The 21124-nt window shown below is 46.0% G+C and overlaps 1 protein-coding gene across 4 annotated transcripts; it reads left to right on the forward strand.

Moving 5' to 3' along the window:
• Nucleotides 1-11633: 11633 nt before the first annotated feature.
• LOC129816876 (potassium/sodium hyperpolarization-activated cyclic nucleotide-gated channel 1-like) lies at nt 11634-20443 on the forward strand. 4 transcript variants are annotated; one of them, XM_055871835.1, is made up of 11 exons: nt 11634-11948; nt 12197-12383; nt 13090-13194; nt 13312-13455; nt 13659-13820; nt 13906-13999; nt 14161-14288; nt 14454-14600; nt 15669-15906; nt 16217-16396; nt 16945-20443. In XM_055871835.1, the coding sequence occupies exons 1-10, from the start codon at nt 11764-11766 to the stop codon at nt 16390-16392; spliced, it is 1566 nt and encodes a 521-aa protein (XP_055727810.1). In that variant the 5' UTR covers nt 11634-11763; the 3' UTR covers nt 16393-16396; nt 16945-20443. The 4 variants fall into 4 exon arrangements, with proteins under 4 accessions (XP_055727810.1, XP_055727809.1, XP_055727811.1 ...); XM_055871834.1 differs by lacking the exon at nt 16945-20443 and having other exon boundaries at nt 16217-16777; XM_055871836.1 differs by lacking the exons at nt 13090-13194; nt 16945-20443 and having other exon boundaries at nt 16217-16777.
• Nucleotides 20444-21124: the final 681 nt, after the last annotated feature.

Genomic DNA, 21124 nt, shown 5'->3' on the forward strand with positions numbered 1-21124 from the left:
CTTACGTGCTGCCTCCTCATGCCAGCGCTCCTGGACTGTGGCTGCCTCCTTCTCCTCCCGAGAGCGGCGATTCTCTCCCACCTTAGCCCAGGGTCCTTCTCCGTTGAATATTTGCTCCCATGTCCATTCCTCTTCTCTCCATTGCTTTTGTTCTTGCCGTCCTTCTCCAATCCGCTTGGTCCTGGTTTGGTGGGTGTTTCTGTAAAGGTTGTCAATGTCGTTCTCCTCCTCAGACGAGGAGGAGCATGGATCGGACCAAGATGCGGAGTAGGAGGTATTCATGATTTTAATGGCAAACCAACAAACACTACAAATTAACAAAACAACAAACGTGACTAACCTGCAACAGTCCTGTGTGGCCCGCTAACACAGGAAACAAACACCCACAAAACACCAGTGAAACCCTGGCTGCCTTAGTATGACTCTCAATCAGAGACAAACGATACACACCTGTCTCTAATTGAGAATCATACCAGGCCGAACACAAAACCCCACATAGAAATAGAAAACATAGACTGCCCACCCAACACTCACGCCCTGACCAATAAAGACATATAAAACAAGAGAAAACAGGTCAGGAACGTGACACGAGGTGGGTTGGCCGAGTACTTCAATCTGGCCAACGCAATCCCTGTAAAGTTATTTGCTTTCCTAGGGAATTGTTTAATGTTTACCTTAAATCCTACATATTGACATTCTTTGACTCCTATTCTGTAAGTTACTCGTCCTTGATGGTCAGTATATTGTATAGTTTATCTCTTACTTCTTCTCAATGACAACAGCGTCATATAATTAGTACCGAAAGGTGGTGGATCTGGATGTATCAGGAAGATTACCAAGACTATGATGCAGCTCAGAGTCCCTAATATTCCCAAAAACCGCCAACCCTCTTCTGCCCTTAGTCGGTCTGCTAGGTACCACCCTAATACTCACACTTCAAGGAGCACCCACAGTGATGAATGGTCGGGATAGGGAATCGTCTTTAAGGAGGTAACCCCCGGACCCTGTTGGTACTCGGTTCTTCTCCTAACTCTGTGTGTGATCAGCAGTGCTTATATGTGTACATACCTCTTTGCAGTGGGTAACGTGGACCCAAGTGACTATCTCAGCTATTCTAATGGCAAAGGCGGTGGTTTAACAGAACCTAGTATGGGCCTTCCCAACGGGGCTGCTTCCAGTAAGAGGCACTCCGGTAAGACGAGGGGGAGCGGTCTGTGCATATTTGCAAACAACAGCTGGTGCACGAAATCTAAGGAAGTCCCTAGATTTTGCTTGCCTGAAGTAGAGTATATTGTGATAAATTGCAGGCCACACTACTTGCCTAGAGAGTTTTCTGCTATACTTTTCATGGCTGTTTATTTACCACCACAGACAGATGCTGGCACTAAGACCGCACTCAGTCAGCTGTATAAGGAAATAGGCAAACAGGAAACCACTGGCGCTCCGAGTGGCCGGAGACTTTAATGCATGGAAACTTAAATCAGTTCTTCCTAAATTCTAGCAACATGTTAAATGTGCAACCAGAGGGAAAGAAATTCTAGATCACCTGTACTCCACACACAGAGTCGCGTACAAAGCTCTCCCTCACCCTCCATTTGGTAAATCCGACCACAACTCTATCCTCCTGATTCCTGCTTACAAGCAAAAATTAAAGCAAGAAGCACCAGTGACTCGGTCTATAAAAAAGTGGTCAGATGAAGCAGATGCTAAACTACAGGACTGTTTTGCTATCACAGACTGGAACATGTTACGGGATTCTTCCGATGGCATTGAGGAGTACATTTACATTTTACATTTAAGTCATTTAGCAGACGCTCTTATCCAGAGCGACTTACAAAATGGTGCATTCACCTTATGACATCCAGTGGAACAGCCACTTTACAATAGTGCATCTAAATCTTTTAAGGGGGGGGGGGGGGGGTCAGAAGGATTGCTTTATCCTATCCTAGGTATTCCTTAAAGAGGTGGGGTTTCAGGTGTCTCCGGAAGGTGGTGATTGACTCCGCTGTCCTGGCGTCGTGAGGGAGTTTGTTCCACCATTGGGGTGCCAGAGCAGCGAACAGTTTTGACTGGGCTGAGCGGGAACTGTACTTCCTCAGTGGTAGGGAGGCGAGCAGGCCAGAGGTGGATGAACGCAGTGCCCTTGTTTGGGTGTAGGGCCTGATCAGAGCCTGAAGGTACTGAGGTGCCGTTCCCCTCACAGCTCCGTAGGCAAGCACCATGGTCTTGTAGCGGATGCGAGCTTCAACTGGAAGCCAGTGGAGAGAGCGGAGGAGCGGGGTGACGTGAGAGAACTTGGGAAGGTTGAACACCAGACGGGCTGCGGCGTTCTGGATGAGTTGTAGGGGTTTAATGGCACAGGCAGGGAGCCAAGCCAACAGCGAGTTGCAGTAATCCAGACGGGAGATTACAAGTGCCTGGATTAGGACCTGCGCCGCTTCCTGTGTGAGGCAGGGTCGTACTCTGCGGATGTTGTAGAGCATGAACCTACAGGAACGGGCCACCGCCTTCAACAAACAAACAAACAAAGCCTTGTAGTCATTTACACCGCTGAGTAAACTAAACGTATAGTCCGGTAGTAGTCCTCATTCCCAAGAGACGGAAATGTCTGCAGCAGGCGTTTCCTGCCTCCGAGGTTCCTTTACTAGACTACTGCAGCAGGCGTTTCCTGCCTCCGAGGTTCCTTTACTAGACTACTGCAGCAGGCGTTTCCTGTCTCCCAGGTTCCTTTACTAGACTACTGCAGCAGGCGTTTCCTGCCTCCCAGGTTCCTTTACTAGACTACTGCAGCAGGTGTTTCCTGCCTCCCAGGTTCCTTTACTAGACTACTGCAGCAGGCGTTTCCTGCCTCCCAGGTTCCTTTACTAGACTACTGCAGCAGGCGTTTCCTGCCTCCCAGGTTCCTTTACTAGACTACTGCAGCAGGCGTTTCCTGTCTCCCAGGTTCCTTTACTAGACTACTGCAGCAGGCGTTTCCTGTCTCCCAGGTTCCTTTACTAGACTACTGCAGCAGGCGTTTCCTGCCTCCCAGGTTCCTTTACTAGACTACTGCAGCAGGCGTTTCCTGCCTCCCAGGTTCCTTTACTAGACTACTGCAGCAGGCGTTTCCTGTCTCCCAGGTTCCTTTACTAGACTACTGCAGCAGGTGTTTCCTGCCTCCGAGGTTCCTTTACTAGACTACTGCAGCAGGCGTTTCCTAACTCCCAGGTTCCTTTACTAGACTACTGCAGCAGGCGTTTCCTGCCTCCGAGGTTCCTTTACTAGACTACTGCAGCAGGCGTTTCCTGCCTCCCAGGTTCCTTTACTAGACTACTGCAGCAGGCGTTTCCTGTCTCCCAGGTTCCTTTACTAGACTACTGCAGCAGGTGTTTCCTGCCTCCGAGGTTCCTTTACTAGACTACTGCAGCAGGCGTTTCCTGTCTCCCAGGTTCCTTTACTAGACTACTGCAGCAGGCGTTTCCTGTCTCAGAGGTTCCTTAACTAGATTACTGCAGCAGGCGTTTCCTGTCTCCCAGGTTCCTTTACTAGACTACTGCAGCAGGCGTTTCCTGTCTCCCAGGTTCCTTTATTAGACTACTGCAGCAGGCGTTTCCTGCCTCCCAGGTTCCTTTACTAGACTACTGCAGCAGGCGTTTCCTGTCTCCCAGGTTCCTTTACTAGACTACTGCAGCAGGCGTTTCCTGTCTCCCAGGTTCCTTTACTAGACTACTGCAGCAGGCGTTTCCTGCCTCCCAGGTTCCTTTACTAGACTACTGCAGCAGGCGTTTCCTGCCTCCCAGGTTCCTTTACTAGACTACTGCAGCAGGCGTTTCCTGCCTCCCAGGTTCCTTTACTAGACTACTGCAGCAGGCGTTTCCTGCCTCCCAGGTTCCTTTACTAGACTACTGCAGCAGGCGTTTCCTGTCTCCCAGGTTCCTTTACTAGACTACTGCAGCAGGCGTTTCCTGTCTCCCAGGTTCCTTTACTAGACTACTGCAGCAGGCGTTTCCTTTCTCAGAGGTTCCTTTACTAGACTACTGCAGCAGGCGTTTCCTGTCTCAGAGGTTCCTTTACTAGACTACTGCAGCAGGCGTTTCCTGTCTCAGAGGTTCCTTTACTAGACTACTGCAGCAGGCGTTTCCTGTCTCAGAGGTTCCTTTACTAGACTACTGCAGCAGGTGTTTCCTGTCTCAGAGGTTCCTTTACTAAACTACTGCAGCAGGCGTTTCCTGCCTCCCAGGTTCCTTTACTAGACTACTGCAGCAGGCGTTTCCTGTCTCAGAGGTTCCTTTACTAGACTACTGCAGCAGGTGTTTCCTGTCTCCCAGGTTCCTTTACTAGACTACTGCAGCAGGCGTTTCCTGTCTCCCAGGTTCCTTTACTAGACTACTGCAGCAGGCGTTTCCTGTCTCCCAGGTTCCTTTACTAGACTACTGCAGCAGGCGTTTCCTGTCTCCCAGGTTCCTTTACTAGACTACTGCAGCAGGCGTTTCCTGACTCCCAGGTTCCTTTACTAGACTACTGCAGCAGGTGTTTCCTGTCTCAGAGGTTCCTTTACTAGACTACTGCAGCAGGCGTTTCCTGTCTCCCAGGTTCCTTTACTAGACTACTGCAGCAGGCGTTTCCTGTCTCAGAGGTTCCTTTACTAGACTACCTCAGCAGGCGTTTCCTGTCTCCCAGGTTCCTTTACTAGACTACTGCAGCAGGCGTTTCCTGTCTCCCAGGTTCCTTTACTAGACTACTGCAGCAGGCGTTTCCTGACTCCCAGGTTCCTTTACTAGACTACTGCAGCAGGCGTTTCCTGCCTCCCAGGTTCCTTTACTAGACTACTGCAGCAGGCGTTTCCTGCCTCCCAGGTTCCTTTACTAGACTACTGCAGCAGGCGTTTCCTGTCTCCCAGGTTCCTTTACTAGACTACTGCAGCAGGCGTTTCCTGTCTCCCAGGTTCCTTTACTAGACTACTGCAGCAGGCGTTTCCTTTCTCAGAGGTTCCTTTACTAGACTACTGCAGCAGGCGTTTCCTTTCTCAGAGGTTCCTTTACTAGACTACTGCAGCAGGCGTTTCCTGTCTCAGAGGTTCCTTTACTAGACTACTGCAGCAGGCGTTTCCTGTCTCAGAGTTTCCTTTACTAGACTACTGCAGCAGGTGTTTCCTGTCTCAGAGGTTCCTCTACTAAACTACTGCAGCAGGCGTTTCCTGCCTCCCAGGTTCCTTTACTAGACTACTGCAGCAGGCGTTTCCTGTCTCAGAGGTTCCTTTACTAGACTACTGCAGCAGGTGTTTCCTGTCTCCCAGGTTCCTTTACTAGACTACTGCAGCAGGCGTTTCCTGTCTCCCAGGTTCCTTTACTAGACTACTGCAGCAGGCGTTTCCTGTCTCCCAGGTTCCTTTACTAGACTACTGCAGCAGGCGTTTCCTGTCTCCCAGGTTCCTTTACTAGACTACTGCAGCAGGCGTTTCCTGACTCCCAGGTTCCTTTACTAGACTACTGCAGCAGGTGTTTCCTGTCTCAGAGGTTCCTTTACTAGACTACTGCAGCAGGCGTTTCCTGTCTCCCAGGTTCCTTTACTAGACTACTGCAGCAGGCGTTTCCTGTCTCAGAGGTTCCTTTACTAGACTACTGCAGCAGGCGTTTCCTGTCTCCCAGGTTCCTTTACTAGACTACTGCAGCAGGCATTTCCTGTCTCCCAGGTTCCTTTACTAGACTACTGCAGCAGGCGTTTCCTGTCTCCCAGGTTCCTTTACTAGACTACTGCAGCAGGCGTTTCCTGTCTCCCAGGTTCCTTTACTAGACTACTGCAGCAGGCGTTTCCTGCCTCCCAGGTTCCTTTACTAGACTACTGCAGCAGGCGTTTCCTGTCTCCCAGGTTCCTTTACTAGACTACTGCAGCAGGCGTTTCCTGTCTCCCAGGTTCCTTTACTAGACTACTGCAGCAGGTGTTTCCTGTCTCCCAGGTTCCTTTACTAGACTACTGCAGCAGGTGTTTCCTGTCTCCCAGGTTCCTTTACTAGACTACTGCAGCAGGCGTTTCCTGTCTCAGAGGTTCCTTTACTAGACTACTGCAGCAGGCGTTTCCTGTCTCAGAGGTTCCTTTACTAGATTACTGCAGCAGGCGTTTCCTGTCTCCAAGGTTCCTTTACTAGACTACTGCAGCAGGCGTTTCCTGTCTCAGAGGTTCCTTTACTAGACTACTGCAGCAGGCGTTTCCTGTCTCCCAGGTTCCTTTACTAGACTACTGCAGCAGGTGTTTCCTGCCTCCCAGGTTCCTTTACTAGACTACTGCAGCAGGCGTTTCATGTCTCCCAGGTTCCTTTACTAGACTACTGCAGCAGGTGTTTCCTGCCTCCCAGGTTCCTTTACTAGACTACTGCAGCAGGCGTTTCCTGCCTCCCAGGTTCCTTTACTAGACTACTGCAGCAGGCGTTTCCTGCCTCCCAGGTTCCTTTACTAGACTACTGCAGCAGGTGTTTCCTGTCTCTGAGGTTCCTTTACTAGACTACTGCAGCAGGCGTTTCCTGTCTCCCAGGTTCCTTTACTAGACTACTGCAGCAGGTGTTTCCTCCCTCCGAGGTTCCTTTACTAGACTACTGCAGCAGGTGTTTCCTGCCTCCCAGGTTCCTTTACTAGACTACTGCAGCAGGCGTTTCCTGCCTCCCAGGTTCCTTTACTAGACTACTGCAGCAGGCGTTTCCTGCCTCCCAGGTTCCTTTACTAGACTACTGCAGCAGGCGTTTCCTGCCTCCCAGGTTCCTTTACTAGACTACTGCAGCAGGTGTTTCCTGTCTCTGAGGTTCCTTTACTAGACTACTGCAGCAGGCGTTTCCTGTCTCCCAGGTTCCTTTACTAGACTACTGCAGCAGGTGTTTCCTCCCTCCGAGGTTCCTTTACTAGACTACTGCAGCAGGTGTTTCCTGCCTCCCAGGTTCCTTTACTAGACTACTGCAGCAGGCGTTTCCTGTCTCCCAGGTTCCTTTACTAGACTACTGCAGCAGGTGTTTCCTCCCTCCGAGGTTCCTTTACTAGACTACTGCAGCAGGTGTTTCCTGCCTCCCAGGTTCCTTTACTAGACTACTGCAGCAGGTGTTTCCTGTCTCTGAGGTTCCTTTACTAGACTACTGCAGCAGGCGTTTCCTGTCTCCCAGGTTCCTTTACTAGACTACTGCAGCAGGCGTTTCCTGCCTCCCAGGTTCCTTTACTAGACTACTGCAGCAGATGTTTCCTGTCTCAGAGGTTCCTTTACTAGACTACTGCAGCAGGCGTTTCCTGTCTCAGAGGTTCCTTTACTAGATTACTGCAGCAGGCGTTTCCTGTCTCCCAGGTTCCTTTACTAGACTACTGCAGCAGGCGTTTCCTGTCTCAGAGGTTCCTTTACTAGACTACTGCAGCAGGCGTTTCCTGTCTCAGAGGTTCCTTTACTAGATTACTGCAGCAGGCGTTTCCTGTCTCCAAGGTTCCTTTACTAGACTACTGCAGCAGGCGTTTCCTGTCTCAGAGGTTCCTTTACTAGACTACTGCAGCAGGCGTTTCCTGTCTCCCAGGTTCCTTTACTAGACTACTGCAGCAGGTGTTTCCTGCCTCCCAGGTTCCTTTACTAGACTACTGCAGCAGGCGTTTCATGTCTCCCAGGTTCCTTTACTAGACTACTGCAGCAGGTGTTTCCTGCCTCCCAGGTTCCTTTACTAGACTACTGCAGCAGGCGTTTCCTGCCTCCCAGGTTCCTTTACTAGACTACTGCAGCAGGCGTTTCCTGCCTCCCAGGTTCCTTTACTAGACTACTGCAGCAGGTGTTTCCTGTCTCTGAGGTTCCTTTACTAGACTACTGCAGCAGGCGTTTCCTGTCTCCCAGGTTCCTTTACTAGACTACTGCAGCAGGTGTTTCTTCCCTCCGAGGTTCCTTTACTAGACTACTGCAGCAGGTGTTTCCTGCCTCCCAGGTTCCTTTACTAGACTACTGCAGCAGGCGTTTCCTGCCTCCCAGGTTCCTTTACTAGACTACTGCAGCAGGCGTTTCCTGCCTCCCAGGTTCCTTTACTAGACTACTGCAGCAGGCGTTTCCTGCCTCCCAGGTTCCTTTACTAGACTACTGCAGCAGGTGTTTCCTGTCTCTGAGGTTCCTTTACTAGACTACTGCAGCAGGCGTTTCCTGTCTCCCAGGTTCCTTTACTAGACTACTGCAGCAGGTGTTTCCTCCCTCCGAGGTTCCTTTACTAGACTACTGCAGCAGGTGTTTCCTGCCTCCCAGGTTCCTTTACTAGACTACTGCAGCAGGCGTTTCCTGTCTCCCAGGTTCCTTTACTAGACTACTGCAGCAGGTGTTTCCTCCCTCCGAGGTTCCTTTACTAGACTACTGCAGCAGGTGTTTCCTGCCTCCCAGGTTCCTTTACTAGACTACTGCAGCAGGTGTTTCCTGTCTCTGAGGTTCCTTTACTAGACTACTGCAGCAGGCGTTTCCTGTCTCCCAGGTTCCTTTACTAGACTACTGCAGCAGGCGTTTCCTGCCTCCCAGGTTCCTTTACTAGACTACTGCAGCAGATGTTTCCTGTCTCAGAGGTTCCTTTACTAGACTACTGCAGCAGGCGTTTCCTGTCTCAGAGGTTCCTTTACTAGATTACTGCAGCAGGCGTTTCCTGTCTCCCAGGTTCCTTTACTAGACTACTGCAGCAGGCGTTTCCTGTCTCAGAGGTTCCTTTACTAGACTACTGCAGCAGGCGTTTCCTGTCTCAGAGGTTCCTTTACTAGACTACTGCAGCAGGCGTTTCCTGTCTCCCAGGTTCCTTTACTAGACTACTGCAGCAGGTGTTTCCTGCCTCCCAGGTTCCTTTACTAGACTACTGCAGCAGGCGTTTCATGTCTCCCAGGTTCCTTTACTAGACTACTGCAGCAGGTGTTTCCTGCCTCCCAGGTTCCTTTACTAGACTACTGCAGCAGGCGTTTCCTGCCTCCCAGGTTCCTTTACTAGACTACTGCAGCAGGCGTTTCCTGCCTCCCAGGTTCCTTTACTAGACTACTGCAGCAGGTGTTTCCTGTCTCTGAGGTTCCTTTACTAGACTACTGCAGCAGGTGTTTCCTCCCTCCGAGGTTCCTTTACTAGACTACTGCAGCAGGTGTTTCCTGCCTCCCAGGTTCCTTTACTAGACTACTGCAGCAGGTGTTTCCTGTGTCTGAGGTTCCTTTACTAGACTACTGCAGCAGGCGTTTCCTGTCTCCCAGGTTCCTTTACTAGACTACTGCAGCAGGTGTTTCCTGTCTCTGAGGTTCCTTTACTAGACTACTGCAGCAGGCGTTTCCTGCCTCCCAGGTTCCTTTACTAGACTACTGCAGCAGGCGTTTCCTGTCTCCCAGGTTCCTTTACTAGACTACTGCAGCAGGCGTTTCCTGCCTCCCAGGTTCCTTTACTAGACTACTGCAGCAAGCGTTTCCTGTCTCACCACATTAGTCACTAGCTTTATGAATAAGTGCATCAAGGACGTCGTCCCCACAGTGACTGTACGTACATACCCCAACCAGAAGGCATGGATTACAGGCAACATTCTCACTGAGCTAAAGGGTAGAGCTGCCGCTTTCAAGGTGCAGGACTCTAACCTGGTAGATTATAAAAAATCCTGCTATGCCCTGCGATGAACCATCAAACGTCAATACAGGGCTAAGATTGAATCATACTACACCGGCTCCAACGCTCGTCTTATGTGGCAGGGCTTGCAAACTATTACAGACTACAAAGGGAAGCACAGCCACGAGCTGCCCAGTGGTGCGAGCCTACCAGACAAGCTAAATCACTTCTATGCTCTCATCGAGGCAAGCAACACTGAGGCATACATGAGAGCATCAGCTGTTCCAGACGACTGTGTGATGATGCTCTCCGTAGCCGACGTGAGTAAGATCTTTAAACAGGTCAACATTCACAAGGCTGCGGGGCAACTAAAGTTGCTTTGAAAAATGTGTGAAAAATTATCACATCTAAATCTGAAATGTCATAGACTACAAATTGCAAGACAGATCACTCTGGAGTCAGATGTGTAAGTTAGCCTATTAAACACAAAAACTGTTTCAAGTAAGAATTAGGCAGGTCTGATGCCAAAAAAGGAAATCTTACCTACTTTACCCATATTTTCTGTTCTTTAAAAAAAAGAAGTAATGTATAGTTCCAATAGTTAGCTACACCACTACATGGTGTACACTACCAATAATTACATTTTATTCAACTACCACCAAGCTACAGCAAAATTTAATTAAATTACTAGTTGAACTGCATGTAGTTCTTTACCCCATTACTGTATGCTATATACATTTTTATTTATAGGTGTCTAATGCTAATGTTGAGGCACACCTGTTAAAAAATGTATTCCAGGTGACCACCTCATGAAGCTGGTTGAGAGAATGCCAAGAGTGTGCAAAGCTGTCATCAACGCAAAGGATGGCTACTTTGAAGAATCTCAAATATAAAATGTACTTTGATTTGTTTAACACTTTTTTGTTTACGACATGATTCCTGTCACTTATGCCTGGAGCCGGCACTGTATATGGCAATAAAGTTCCCTTGTGTGTAACTCGATTCCCTCATTCCCATCTTACTGGAGGAGATGCTGGTGGGTAACAGATCAGACCAAAAGGAGAGTCGTTATTTTTTATATTCAATGGTCAACTGTTACAATTACTAAACTTCTCATCCTGTGCCCTCCTAGTTGTCTAGTTCAGATGATGATAATTGTGATATTCAAAACCAGCTATTGTATTTAGTATTAATGTGATCCAGACTCTTCTTTTGATTGGGCTTGATTCATGCTTGCATGGTGGAGATACTCAATAGTTTATCAGCTGGGAGTGAGGGAGGGAGAGACATATTTCCCTCAGATTGTCACGGTTGTCGTAAGAACGGGACCAAGGCGCAGCGGATATTGAGTTCCACATATTTTTTCCAAAGTGAAACTTAAGCAAAAAAAACACGAACAAATCAAATAAACGAACAACGGACCGTGATTACGTAGTGCACATGCACAAACACAAAATAATATCCCACAAACACAGGTGGGAAAAATAGCTACTTAAATATGATCCCCAATTAGAGACAACGATTACCAGTTGCCTCTAATTGGGAATCATACAAAACACCAACATAGAAAAAATAAACTAGAACACAACATAGAAATATTAAACTAGAATACCCCCTAGTCACGCCCTGACCTACTACAACATAGAGACACAATGGCTCTCTATGGTCAGGGCATGACACAGATTACACAGACCCACAAAGAATTCGAAAACAAATCCAATGTTTATGAACTCCCATAGCTATTGAGTGAAATACCACAGTGTGCAATCACAGCAGCAAGATGTGTGACCTGTTGCCACAAGAAAAGGGCAACCACTGAAGAACAAACACCATTGTAAATACAACCAATATTTATTTATTTTCCCTTTTTGTACTTTAACTATTTGTACATCATTACAACACTGCATATAGACATAATATGACATTTGAAATAACTGTATTATTTTGGAACTTTTGTAAGTGTAATGTTTACTGTAAAAAAATATTTAACTTTTGTTTATCTATTTCACTTGCTTTGGTAATATAAACATATATTCCCATGGAGGGAGGGAGGGAGGGGTCTGGCATCCACTCTCCTCCCACTACACCACCTCAATAAGCCACGGCCACAGGAGCTGTGATGGAAAATTACCCTGTGACCAAAAAGACAGAGTTAGACGTGACTCTTCAGCAGCCCAGGGAAGGATGGCCAGCGCGGTCGGCTGAACAGAGGAACTGTGTGCTCCTTCTGGGATGGAGAACTCCCAAGCCCCTGTCGGCAGACGCACAGCCAGCACCTGTGGTTGGAGAGGTGTCTTTCTGCCTCAGCTGAACAGGCAATCTCTATCTGTGTACGGTAGCGAGATAGCTGTGGAGAAGGAATGTATACGCCAGCTGCAGAGTGGAGTCTGGGTCATCCACCCATTCAGCCCCATAAGGTATTCTTCTCTAACTACTGTTTGTGGTGCCTTGGCATTTTGTCTGTCCTAGAACAACAAGTTAGACCTTGGGTATGTCTTGACATTTTGTTTGCCTGTCAAAGCACAACACAGCAAAGTTTGCAAAGACAGCAAAGAGCTTAGGTATATGGCAAAGAAAACACTAAAGGGTGTTTCTAACAGTGTTTCTAAGAACTGCGTGTCTGCATGTCTTTAATATGCAAACCCTTTGTTATTGTGTCTTGTAGGAGTTACTACATCATGTGTATGGTTGCCATCACATTCCTGAATTTGATTGGGATCCCCATGGAGATAGCTTTCTTAGACGGGTACAGTGGAGTGGGCTGGGAAGGTTTCAATGTCTTCTCAGACACTTTGTTTCTGATGGATGTGGCTCTGAATTTTCGAATGGGTATCATCTCTGAGGACAGTGAGGTAACGTGGCTCTGACTTTACTGTATTTTCAGACCAGTCCCAATCTGTGATAGTTTTATAATCCCCTTCCACGAGCATGCAATCCCAATTTGCCCTATCTGTATTAGTTTCAATACACAGAAGGGGCCAGATTAACTGAACCACTGGCGCATGTGCTAAGCCTGCAGCTGTTATTTGCAAGAGGGAATTTTCCAAACTTGGAAGATAATGATTCTGAGAAGTAGATTAATTTACAGATAACTATTTATAGATTAGGTTTCCTTTTATCTTAAATTCTCTCAAGAAAATAACAGGCACAAACTTTACTTAGGACCAAGATGCTTAGTAGGAGTGCACCGATGATGAAACATAATGAAACATGGCTGTGGATCATTGTTATTTGATAAAAAGGAAATGGGCAAATAAGGGGGCTGATCAAGAACCAGTTAGTGCATTATGCTGTTTCAGTTTCAGGCCAAGTTGGTTTAAAATATGAATGTGAAAGTTTGGCCAATTGACGACCCTGTCAAGTTTATATTAATGCACTTCTCTATTAATAGCTTCTGACGTACATTCTGGATGGCATCACTGTCTCCTTTCATTTTGGCCAGAATCCCAAAACATTTAGCTTCCGTTGAATGGTTGAATGATTCATTTGTCTGAAGCATGCTGCCAATCATTAATATCAATCACCTGAACATCTACTATCTGTTATTCAATTCCACAGGTGGCTATCCTGGATATCAAAAAGATCAGTGTGATTTACCTAAAGAGTTGGTTCATACCAGATGTGATTGCAGCATTCCCAATTGGCTACATATTATTAATTGCGGTAATGATAAATTACTCCAACTGTTCCAGCATCACGCTGTTATACAGTAGTTCCAGTCTAATGCAAGATCATGGAATTAAAATATGTATTTGTATTTGTGTATTTTTATTGGCCCAGGAGTTACAATCCCACAGTGACACCTCCACCTCGGGTTCCAAAGCCAGTAGAATGGTCCGGATTCTCATGTTTGTCCGAATCATCAGCCTCGTCAGGCTCCTCAGAGTCTCCAGGCTTGTCCGCTTCTTCAATGAAGTTGAGAAGGTAAGTTCTGATATGTATGCTGCACATCCCCACAAAGTCAAACATTGTACTACAAATACATTTGGCCAAGAAGCAATACAAACATGTACAGGGGTAGTGCTTTTGATTGGCATACACATACACATCTAGATTATCTTTGCAGTCCAAGCAATATTTTTAGTGGCATCATGTTTAATAATTTTCCTTTGTTTCTTTCTCGATAGGTTTCAAATGCCAACTTGGAGTATGTTCAGCTGTTCTTCCGCATACTGTCTTTGTTTATGATGATGTTCCTGCTGTGCCACTGGAACGGCTGTATCCAGTACTTTGTCCCGATGCTGGAGGAGTTCCCATCAGACTGCTGGGTCAGACGAGAGAAACTGATGGTAAGCCCCACATCTACTGAAATGTAGGTCTCAGCTGCATTGAAAGGGTTAATTCACCCTATATAAACAATGTGGTATTTTCCAGAATGCCACGGTTGGTGAGAAGTATTCCTTTGGAGTGTTTCGGGCTCTCTCTCATATGATTCAAATATCCTATGGCTCCACAGAGTCACCAACAAGTAAGGACTGTTCATAATCTGATGATATTCTGTTCTCACAATAGATTGTCTTTCATACGTACTCATATATTAGACTGGTGCTACTCCAAGACTGGAGTGTGTGGAGTTTAATAGCCAAGTATTACACTGTATTTGTGTGTACTGGGTTTTCTGCTCCCTAGATGAGGTGGAACTGTGGGTGGTCATGACCAGTATGCTGTCTGGGGCTCTAATGTACACTGTACTGGTGGCCAACGCTGCTGCCATAATAACCAACGTAGACCAAGCAGCAAAGGCCTACAAGAACAAGGTATTCTAAGTGTAATGGAGATTTAATGCCTGTGCTTTAGCTCATAAAGCTAACACAGATGACTCAGATTCGAACTTGATCACATAAGAAAGGAACTCTATTGATATGTCACTTTTAACTGTAATGGCATGTCATTCAAAGGCCATAATGTCTGATAATCTACAGATGAATCATCTAGACGACTACATGACTTTCTTGAAGCTTCCTAATGACCTTCGGCTTCGCATCAACAAGTACTACGGGGCCCGCTATGGGGGGAGATGGTTTGACGAGAAGAACTTTCTAATTTCAGTCTCCTCAGCTTTGAGAGAGGTACTTCAGTCATATTCTATTCTATTTTATACAACTTCTCTGTATTCTCTGTGTCTTTAGGTCCCACTTTACATTAGGCAGTCCTTATATAACAATGTACAAATGTAAAAAAATATATACACTGAACAAAAATATAAACGCAACACGTAAAGTGTTGGTCCCATGTTTCATGAGCTGAAATAAAAGTCTCGGAAATGTTCCATATGCACCAAAAACGTATTTCTTTCAAATTTTGTACACAGATTTGTTTACATCTCAATGTTGTGAATAGAGTGCCCCATGGTGGTGGTGGGGTTATAGTATGGGCAGGCATAAACTACGGACAATGGACACAATTGCATTTTATCAATGGCAATTTGAATGCATCCTGAGGCCCATTGTCATGCCATTCATCCGCCACCATCACTTCATGTTTCAGCACGATAATGCACAGCCCCATATCGTAAGGATCTGTACACAATTCCTGGAAGCTAAAACATTTCCCAGTTCTTCCATGGTCTGCATACTCACCAGACATGTCAACCATTGAGCATGTTTGAGATGCTCTAGATTGCCGCGTACCACGGTGTGTTCCAGTTTCCACCATTATCCAGAAACTTCACGCAGCCATTGAAGAGGAGTAGGACAGCATTCCACAGGCCACAATCAACAGCATGATCAACTCTATGCAAAAGATATGTGTCGCGCTGCATGAGGCAAATGGTGGTCACACCAGATACGGACTGGCTTTCTGAACCACGTCCCTATCTTTTTTTAAGGTATCTGTGATCAACTGATGCATATCTGTATTCCCAATGAAATCCATTGATTAGGGCCTAATTTATTTATTTCAATTGACTGATTACCTTATATGAACTGTAACTTAGTAAAATCTTGATACATGTTGCGTTTATATTTTTGTTCTGTGAAGTATAAGTACGTAACTACATGAAGTACATAACTACATTCTACTTACCTGTGATTTCCTTAGGTTATTACAGCTGTGTTTAATAGTGGAATCTGTCTGTCTAGTTGTGCAACTTTATTATGAAACAATCTGAAGAAAAGCTTTGTGTGTGTGTTATACAGGAGATTCTGACGGTGATGTGTTCGAGCCTGCTGAACAACGTACCCATGTTCCAGAACCGAGATGTCAACTTCCTGAACACCGTCCTCCTCCAGTTTCAGCACGAGGTCTTCCAGGAGGATGATGTCATCTTCCAGCAGAACGCACCCGGCGACCGCATGTTCTTCATCGAGCACGGCCAGGTCCTGGTGGAGACAGACTCCTTCCCGCAGGAGCTGGCTGACGGCGACTACTTTGGAGGTCAGGCTCACATTCGAGTAGCTCATTTCAGCATCAGTCATTCATTTGTTCAGACTATCATTCTATTCAGGCCATCACACAAGAGATTGGGTAATCTTGAAATTCTGATAGTCAAACCTCATCCTTCATCCATTTCTTACATAATTGAAAAAGACCCAACCCCCAACACAAGTTATTCTTATTCTCCTGTTCTATATGGTTGTGCTGATTACATCCCTGGGACTATGCAGGATATGACAAGGAACAGTGGGCATATCTGATATGCATTTTAATAAATGCATATTGTGTTCTGTGCCTTACTGGTTTACAGAGACCTGCCTCATGACCAAAGGAAAGCGCTTGGCCACGGTGCGAGCTCTGACCACGTGCCAGCTCTTCTCCCTGTCCTCAGACCGCTTCCAGAGGGTTCTACAGAGCTTCCCTGACATAAGGAGGGACATGGAAAAGTTTGCACAACAGGACAAGGAAGATGTGATACATCTCTAGTGCAGTGCGCCCATTTATGTGACCACTTATGTATAGTGTAGCTCAGACTTGGTACTGTGTAGACTGGTCTAAAATTGTATTATACTTTATGTATAAAGATTTTATGAATATTTATTTGTTCAAATTTAGCAAATCCACATATACATGTTTAGCCGTGCATCATACAACCCATAGTCTGGATGACTAATAGTTATACTCTAGATCTGGGTGGATCCCAAATGCCACACAATATTGTTGCTTTAACTGAGAGTATATTTCAGGACAGGCAATGATTAAAATAGTTGTTTTGTTTTTCTAATCGTTTATTGTGAAGAACTGTCAGTTACATAAAACAAGGTCTATTTGGTTATGAAACAGCTGAAATAAAAAGGGAAACATAGTTTCAGTTGACTGAACATCTGGAGTTTTTTTAAAGTAGTGTATTCATTCTTGTGTGCCCAGCCCCAGCAGATGCAGCAGCTGAACCTAAGCCTGCATGACTAGCCAGCCCCCTCTCTCTTATCCAAACACACACAAGGTGCCTGAGGCCAGCCTATGTTTGTACTCGTACAGGTAGTAGGAGGCTTGGGGGAAGTTACACTTCATCTCCATCTTGCCCGGCACCACATGGACGGCCACCGCTGAGCCCAGCCCCTCCTGCAGCTTCTTCAGCATGCGAGAGGCCAGGTAGCGTCGGGCCTTCCCTGGGTCCTCTTCGATGGCGGCGTACACCTCTGGAGGTGGGTTGGGGATCTTCCACTCCAGGTCCACGATCAGCTGGTGGATGTGGCTCTTGTTCAGCGATGTGGGCGTGTCACGGTAGCAGGCCACCACATGAGGGCATGGTGCCTCAGATGACACGGACAAGAAGTGGTTGGGCTGTAGTGTGTTCCCCCGGCCCTCCCCCCCATCCTCCTCCAAGGGCCCCATGGCAGGGTGCACCATGACGGCCCAGCGCAGCCAGTCGTAGTTCTTCTCCAGTGTCTTTAGGATGCCGGCTGCCGCCTCCTCGGGGGCTGAACGGCTTTGCATGGCCTCCTGCAGCTGCTGACGCACGTCCTCCTCCGCCTGCTGTAGGAAGTAGCCCGAACAGCGACCCCCAGTGGTCTTCATCTTCCTGTAGAGGGCACCCATGCGCTCAGACCAGGTCTTCATCAGCAGGGCCTGATCTCGGCCCGTAAGGAAGGCCTGGGTGAAGAGGCACAGCAGACCCGTGCCTAGAACAAAATTCACCTGCAAGAGGAAGGAAGAGAGGCTGATATAACAAAACCCAAGTTCTATGCTATGACTATGTGACTCATGTTCAGGAGATTAAATAATAGTAGTGTTGCTCCCCTTAGATAACTGGTGGTCTACTTTGCTGAACAGACTGCATCTTGAAGAATCAGCATTTGGAGAGGCATAGCAAAGAGTTATACACAGTGACCTCCAAAAGTATTGGGACAGAGACACATTTGTGTTGCTCTCTACTCTAGCACTTTGGATTTAACATCATACACTGACTGAGGTTAAAGTGCAGACTGACAGCTTTAATTTGAGGGTATTTTTATCCATATCGGGTATACCATTTAGAAATTACAGCACTTTTTGTACATAGCCACCCCATTTTAGGGGACCGAAGATATTGGGACAAATTCACTTGTGTATTAACCTTTCACTACTTTAAGTGTTTGATCCCATATTCAGAGACCGCAATGACCACTTCAAGCTTGTGACTCTCAATTTGTTGGACGCATTTGCAGTTTGATTTGATTGTGTTTCAGATTATTTTGTGCCCAATAGAAATGAACGGTAAATAATGTTTTGTGTCACTTTTATTGTAAAGAAGATTACAATGTTTCTAAACACTTGTACATTAATGTGGATGCTACCATGATTACAGATAATTCTGAATGAATTTGTGACTAATGTTGAGTGAGAAAGTTAGACGCACACATCATTCCCCCAAGACCTTTCACCATTACAATAAAAGGGGAGGTTACACTGGGGGGCGGGAGGATATGATATTTTTGTGTCTAACTTTCTCACTCATCAATATTCACGATAATGTATATGATTGAAAAAATCTGCTTCAACAGCAGGGGCTGGAACAATCCTTCAAGATCACACAGTGCCCAAAATAGCTTGTATTTAATCAGTCTCATACATCATACATTTTGCTGCAATGTTTGTGACTGATAAGTTATCCAAGGTTAACATAACAGATGTGTTTGTATTTCTCGCAAGGTGAAATAAGGTTGTCTCTCCACATACATTTTCTGCTCACTAGCAGAGGAATACATTTTTCAGTGTGACGTACCAAGTGTTGGAAAAGATAGGGGTGAACTTTGTATATGCAACTGCATTACAATTATCACTATCTATTTTGAATAAACACACAACCAATAACTTTGACTATTTTAGTGTAAAATGTTTAGGGGTAAAATCATTTGGCTGAGTGCCAGATCTGGAAGTAGGCTACACTCTTAGAAAAAAAGGTGCCATCTAGAACCTAAAAGGGTTCTTTGGCTGTCCCCATAGGATAACCCTTTAAATAACACTTTTTGGTTCCAGGTAGAACTCTTCAGTTCCATGTTGAACCCTTTACACAGAGGGTTCCACATGAAACCCAAAATAGTCCTACCTGGAACCAAAAAAGCGTTCTACCCTGAACCAAAAAGGGTTATCCTATGGGGACAGCCGAAGAACCCTTTTGGAACCCTTTTTTCTAAGAGTGTAGAAAAGCATTAGCTTCATGTCTATTTACAAACTTTTTTAGTCTCACAGTCAGATAAGGCATGGTGCCCAGGCAAGCAATTTTGTTCTTTGAACTTCATGGGTAATTTTGGTAAACCAAAGAATGTGATTTGTTAGAGAAATTTCGAATGTAACATGATGACCTCTGTTGCCTGTTGGGCATTGTGTGTTGATGGCTGACCACTCCCTGATCCCCACTGACCTTGACACAGAACTCCCTCATCTCCCAGCGTTTGGGCTTGCGGCTCTGGACCAGCTCTTCCAGCAGGGTCGGCTGGTCTGTCAGGATCGACACCCCCATCAGCCGGCTGTGGAGTGCCGTCAGCTGCCTCTCCAGCCGGTGCTCCTGAACATACTGGAGAAACACCTCTGTCTCCCGTTTGGTGAACTCAGACTGGGCCCTGACGACCGCGCCCAGCTGGTAATAGACCACGGCCAGATCATCCTCCAGCCGATGGACCTCCTGGTCGGTCAGCAGGCCCGGCCCTGCAGCAGCCAGCTCCTGGTCTATGTAGTCCAGGTTCTTCCTGGCCAGGTCTGTCTCTTCAGCTGAGGCACTGCCACCCAGGTAGGTACAGATGCCCTCCACCAGGGTCCTCATGGTCTGCATGTAGCCCACCGGCTCCAGTACCTTGCCAAACATTGCCATCGCTACAACTAAATGGTTTTGTTTACTAAATATCTGTTAAGTGTGAAATAGCCGGCTGATTCTGGTGCTGAGGAATCAAGAGAAATAGATCTCATTATAGGCCAATACGCCAGTGTAGTCAATACAGAAAGCCAAAATCTACCAACCATAATCTTCTGTAAATACTTATGCTATTCAGATTAACATGTAAACTTGCGCATACCATTACTCACCAGTTGGAATGTTTCTTTGTCAGGTCTGTGGTGACCTTCACTGTTTCCTCAGTATTTATACACTCTCCAGCATAATCAGCGATCTGATAAGGTTCCTCCACCTCCTAGCTCTATTAATCGTCCTCATGCTAAAAAAAGGTTATAAGGAAAGGAAGTGAGTTTATTGCAAATGAATAGATGGATAGACATTTTTTCATGAATGTTACAAATGTTCATATTGAAGTGTGTTATGAACTCTTGCCTTTAAAGTTTTTCTTCATGATGATATTGTCAGTCCACCACAGAATTCTTAAAAAATTATCTTGCTCATTTCTAATTTTTCACTGTCTTTTTACTGTTGTTTTTATTTCTTTACTTATTGTTCACCTAATACAATTTTGCACTGTTGGTTAGAGCCTGTAACTAAGCATTTCACTGTAATGTCTACACCTGTTGTATTCGGCGCACGTGACAAATAAACTTTGATTTGATTTGATTCTGTAACTAAATGTATTTAATCGTGAAGCCGGTAGGTGGCAGTTTTGCATTTAGCTCGAGATGCATTCTCTTCTTCGGTGGTGAAAGTCCTGAATAGTAAATACTTAAACTACTTCCGGAAGTGGCGCCAAATTCCTGTGCCAACTTGTATGAATGTAAACAGCCAGCGAAAGTTGTTTAAATTGCAGTTCAAGATAACCATACTACATTTAGAAACACATCTGCTAACAAATTAACTCGTAGGCATTTTTTTCGCTGCGAAACCTAGCGGTGAAGATAGAAACTGCCGGTCTTTAGCAGGCACACCAGAACTACGACGAAGAATGTATGAAACAGACTTCTACCAAAAATACAGTAGCTATATAATGACGAGATTGGTCTCCGATAAGCAGGCGGTCTGCCTAAAGACCTTTGAAACTAGATGTAAGTTAATTTATATGAATGTTCCACTGGTTAGAGGTGAGGCCAAATGTAGGATCAGAACCATTTTGATAGGTGTATGGCAGAAGAAGAGTCAGTCCACCTCTACCGTATTGTCACTTTGTTGTGTAACGTTCTGTAAAACTGTTTAAGATCATAGCACTGAGGGTGCAGTGTGAGTTCTGCATGAGCTGCACTCGGAGGTCAGCGGCCTCAATGTAACCCTCAATGTGGCACCTGATGATCTGCTTGTAGTTAA

Source organism: Salvelinus fontinalis, chromosome 19, assembly GCF_029448725.1.
Source record: "Salvelinus fontinalis isolate EN_2023a chromosome 19, ASM2944872v1, whole genome shotgun sequence".
NCBI classification, from domain to species: domain Eukaryota; kingdom Metazoa; phylum Chordata; class Actinopteri; order Salmoniformes; family Salmonidae; genus Salvelinus; species Salvelinus fontinalis.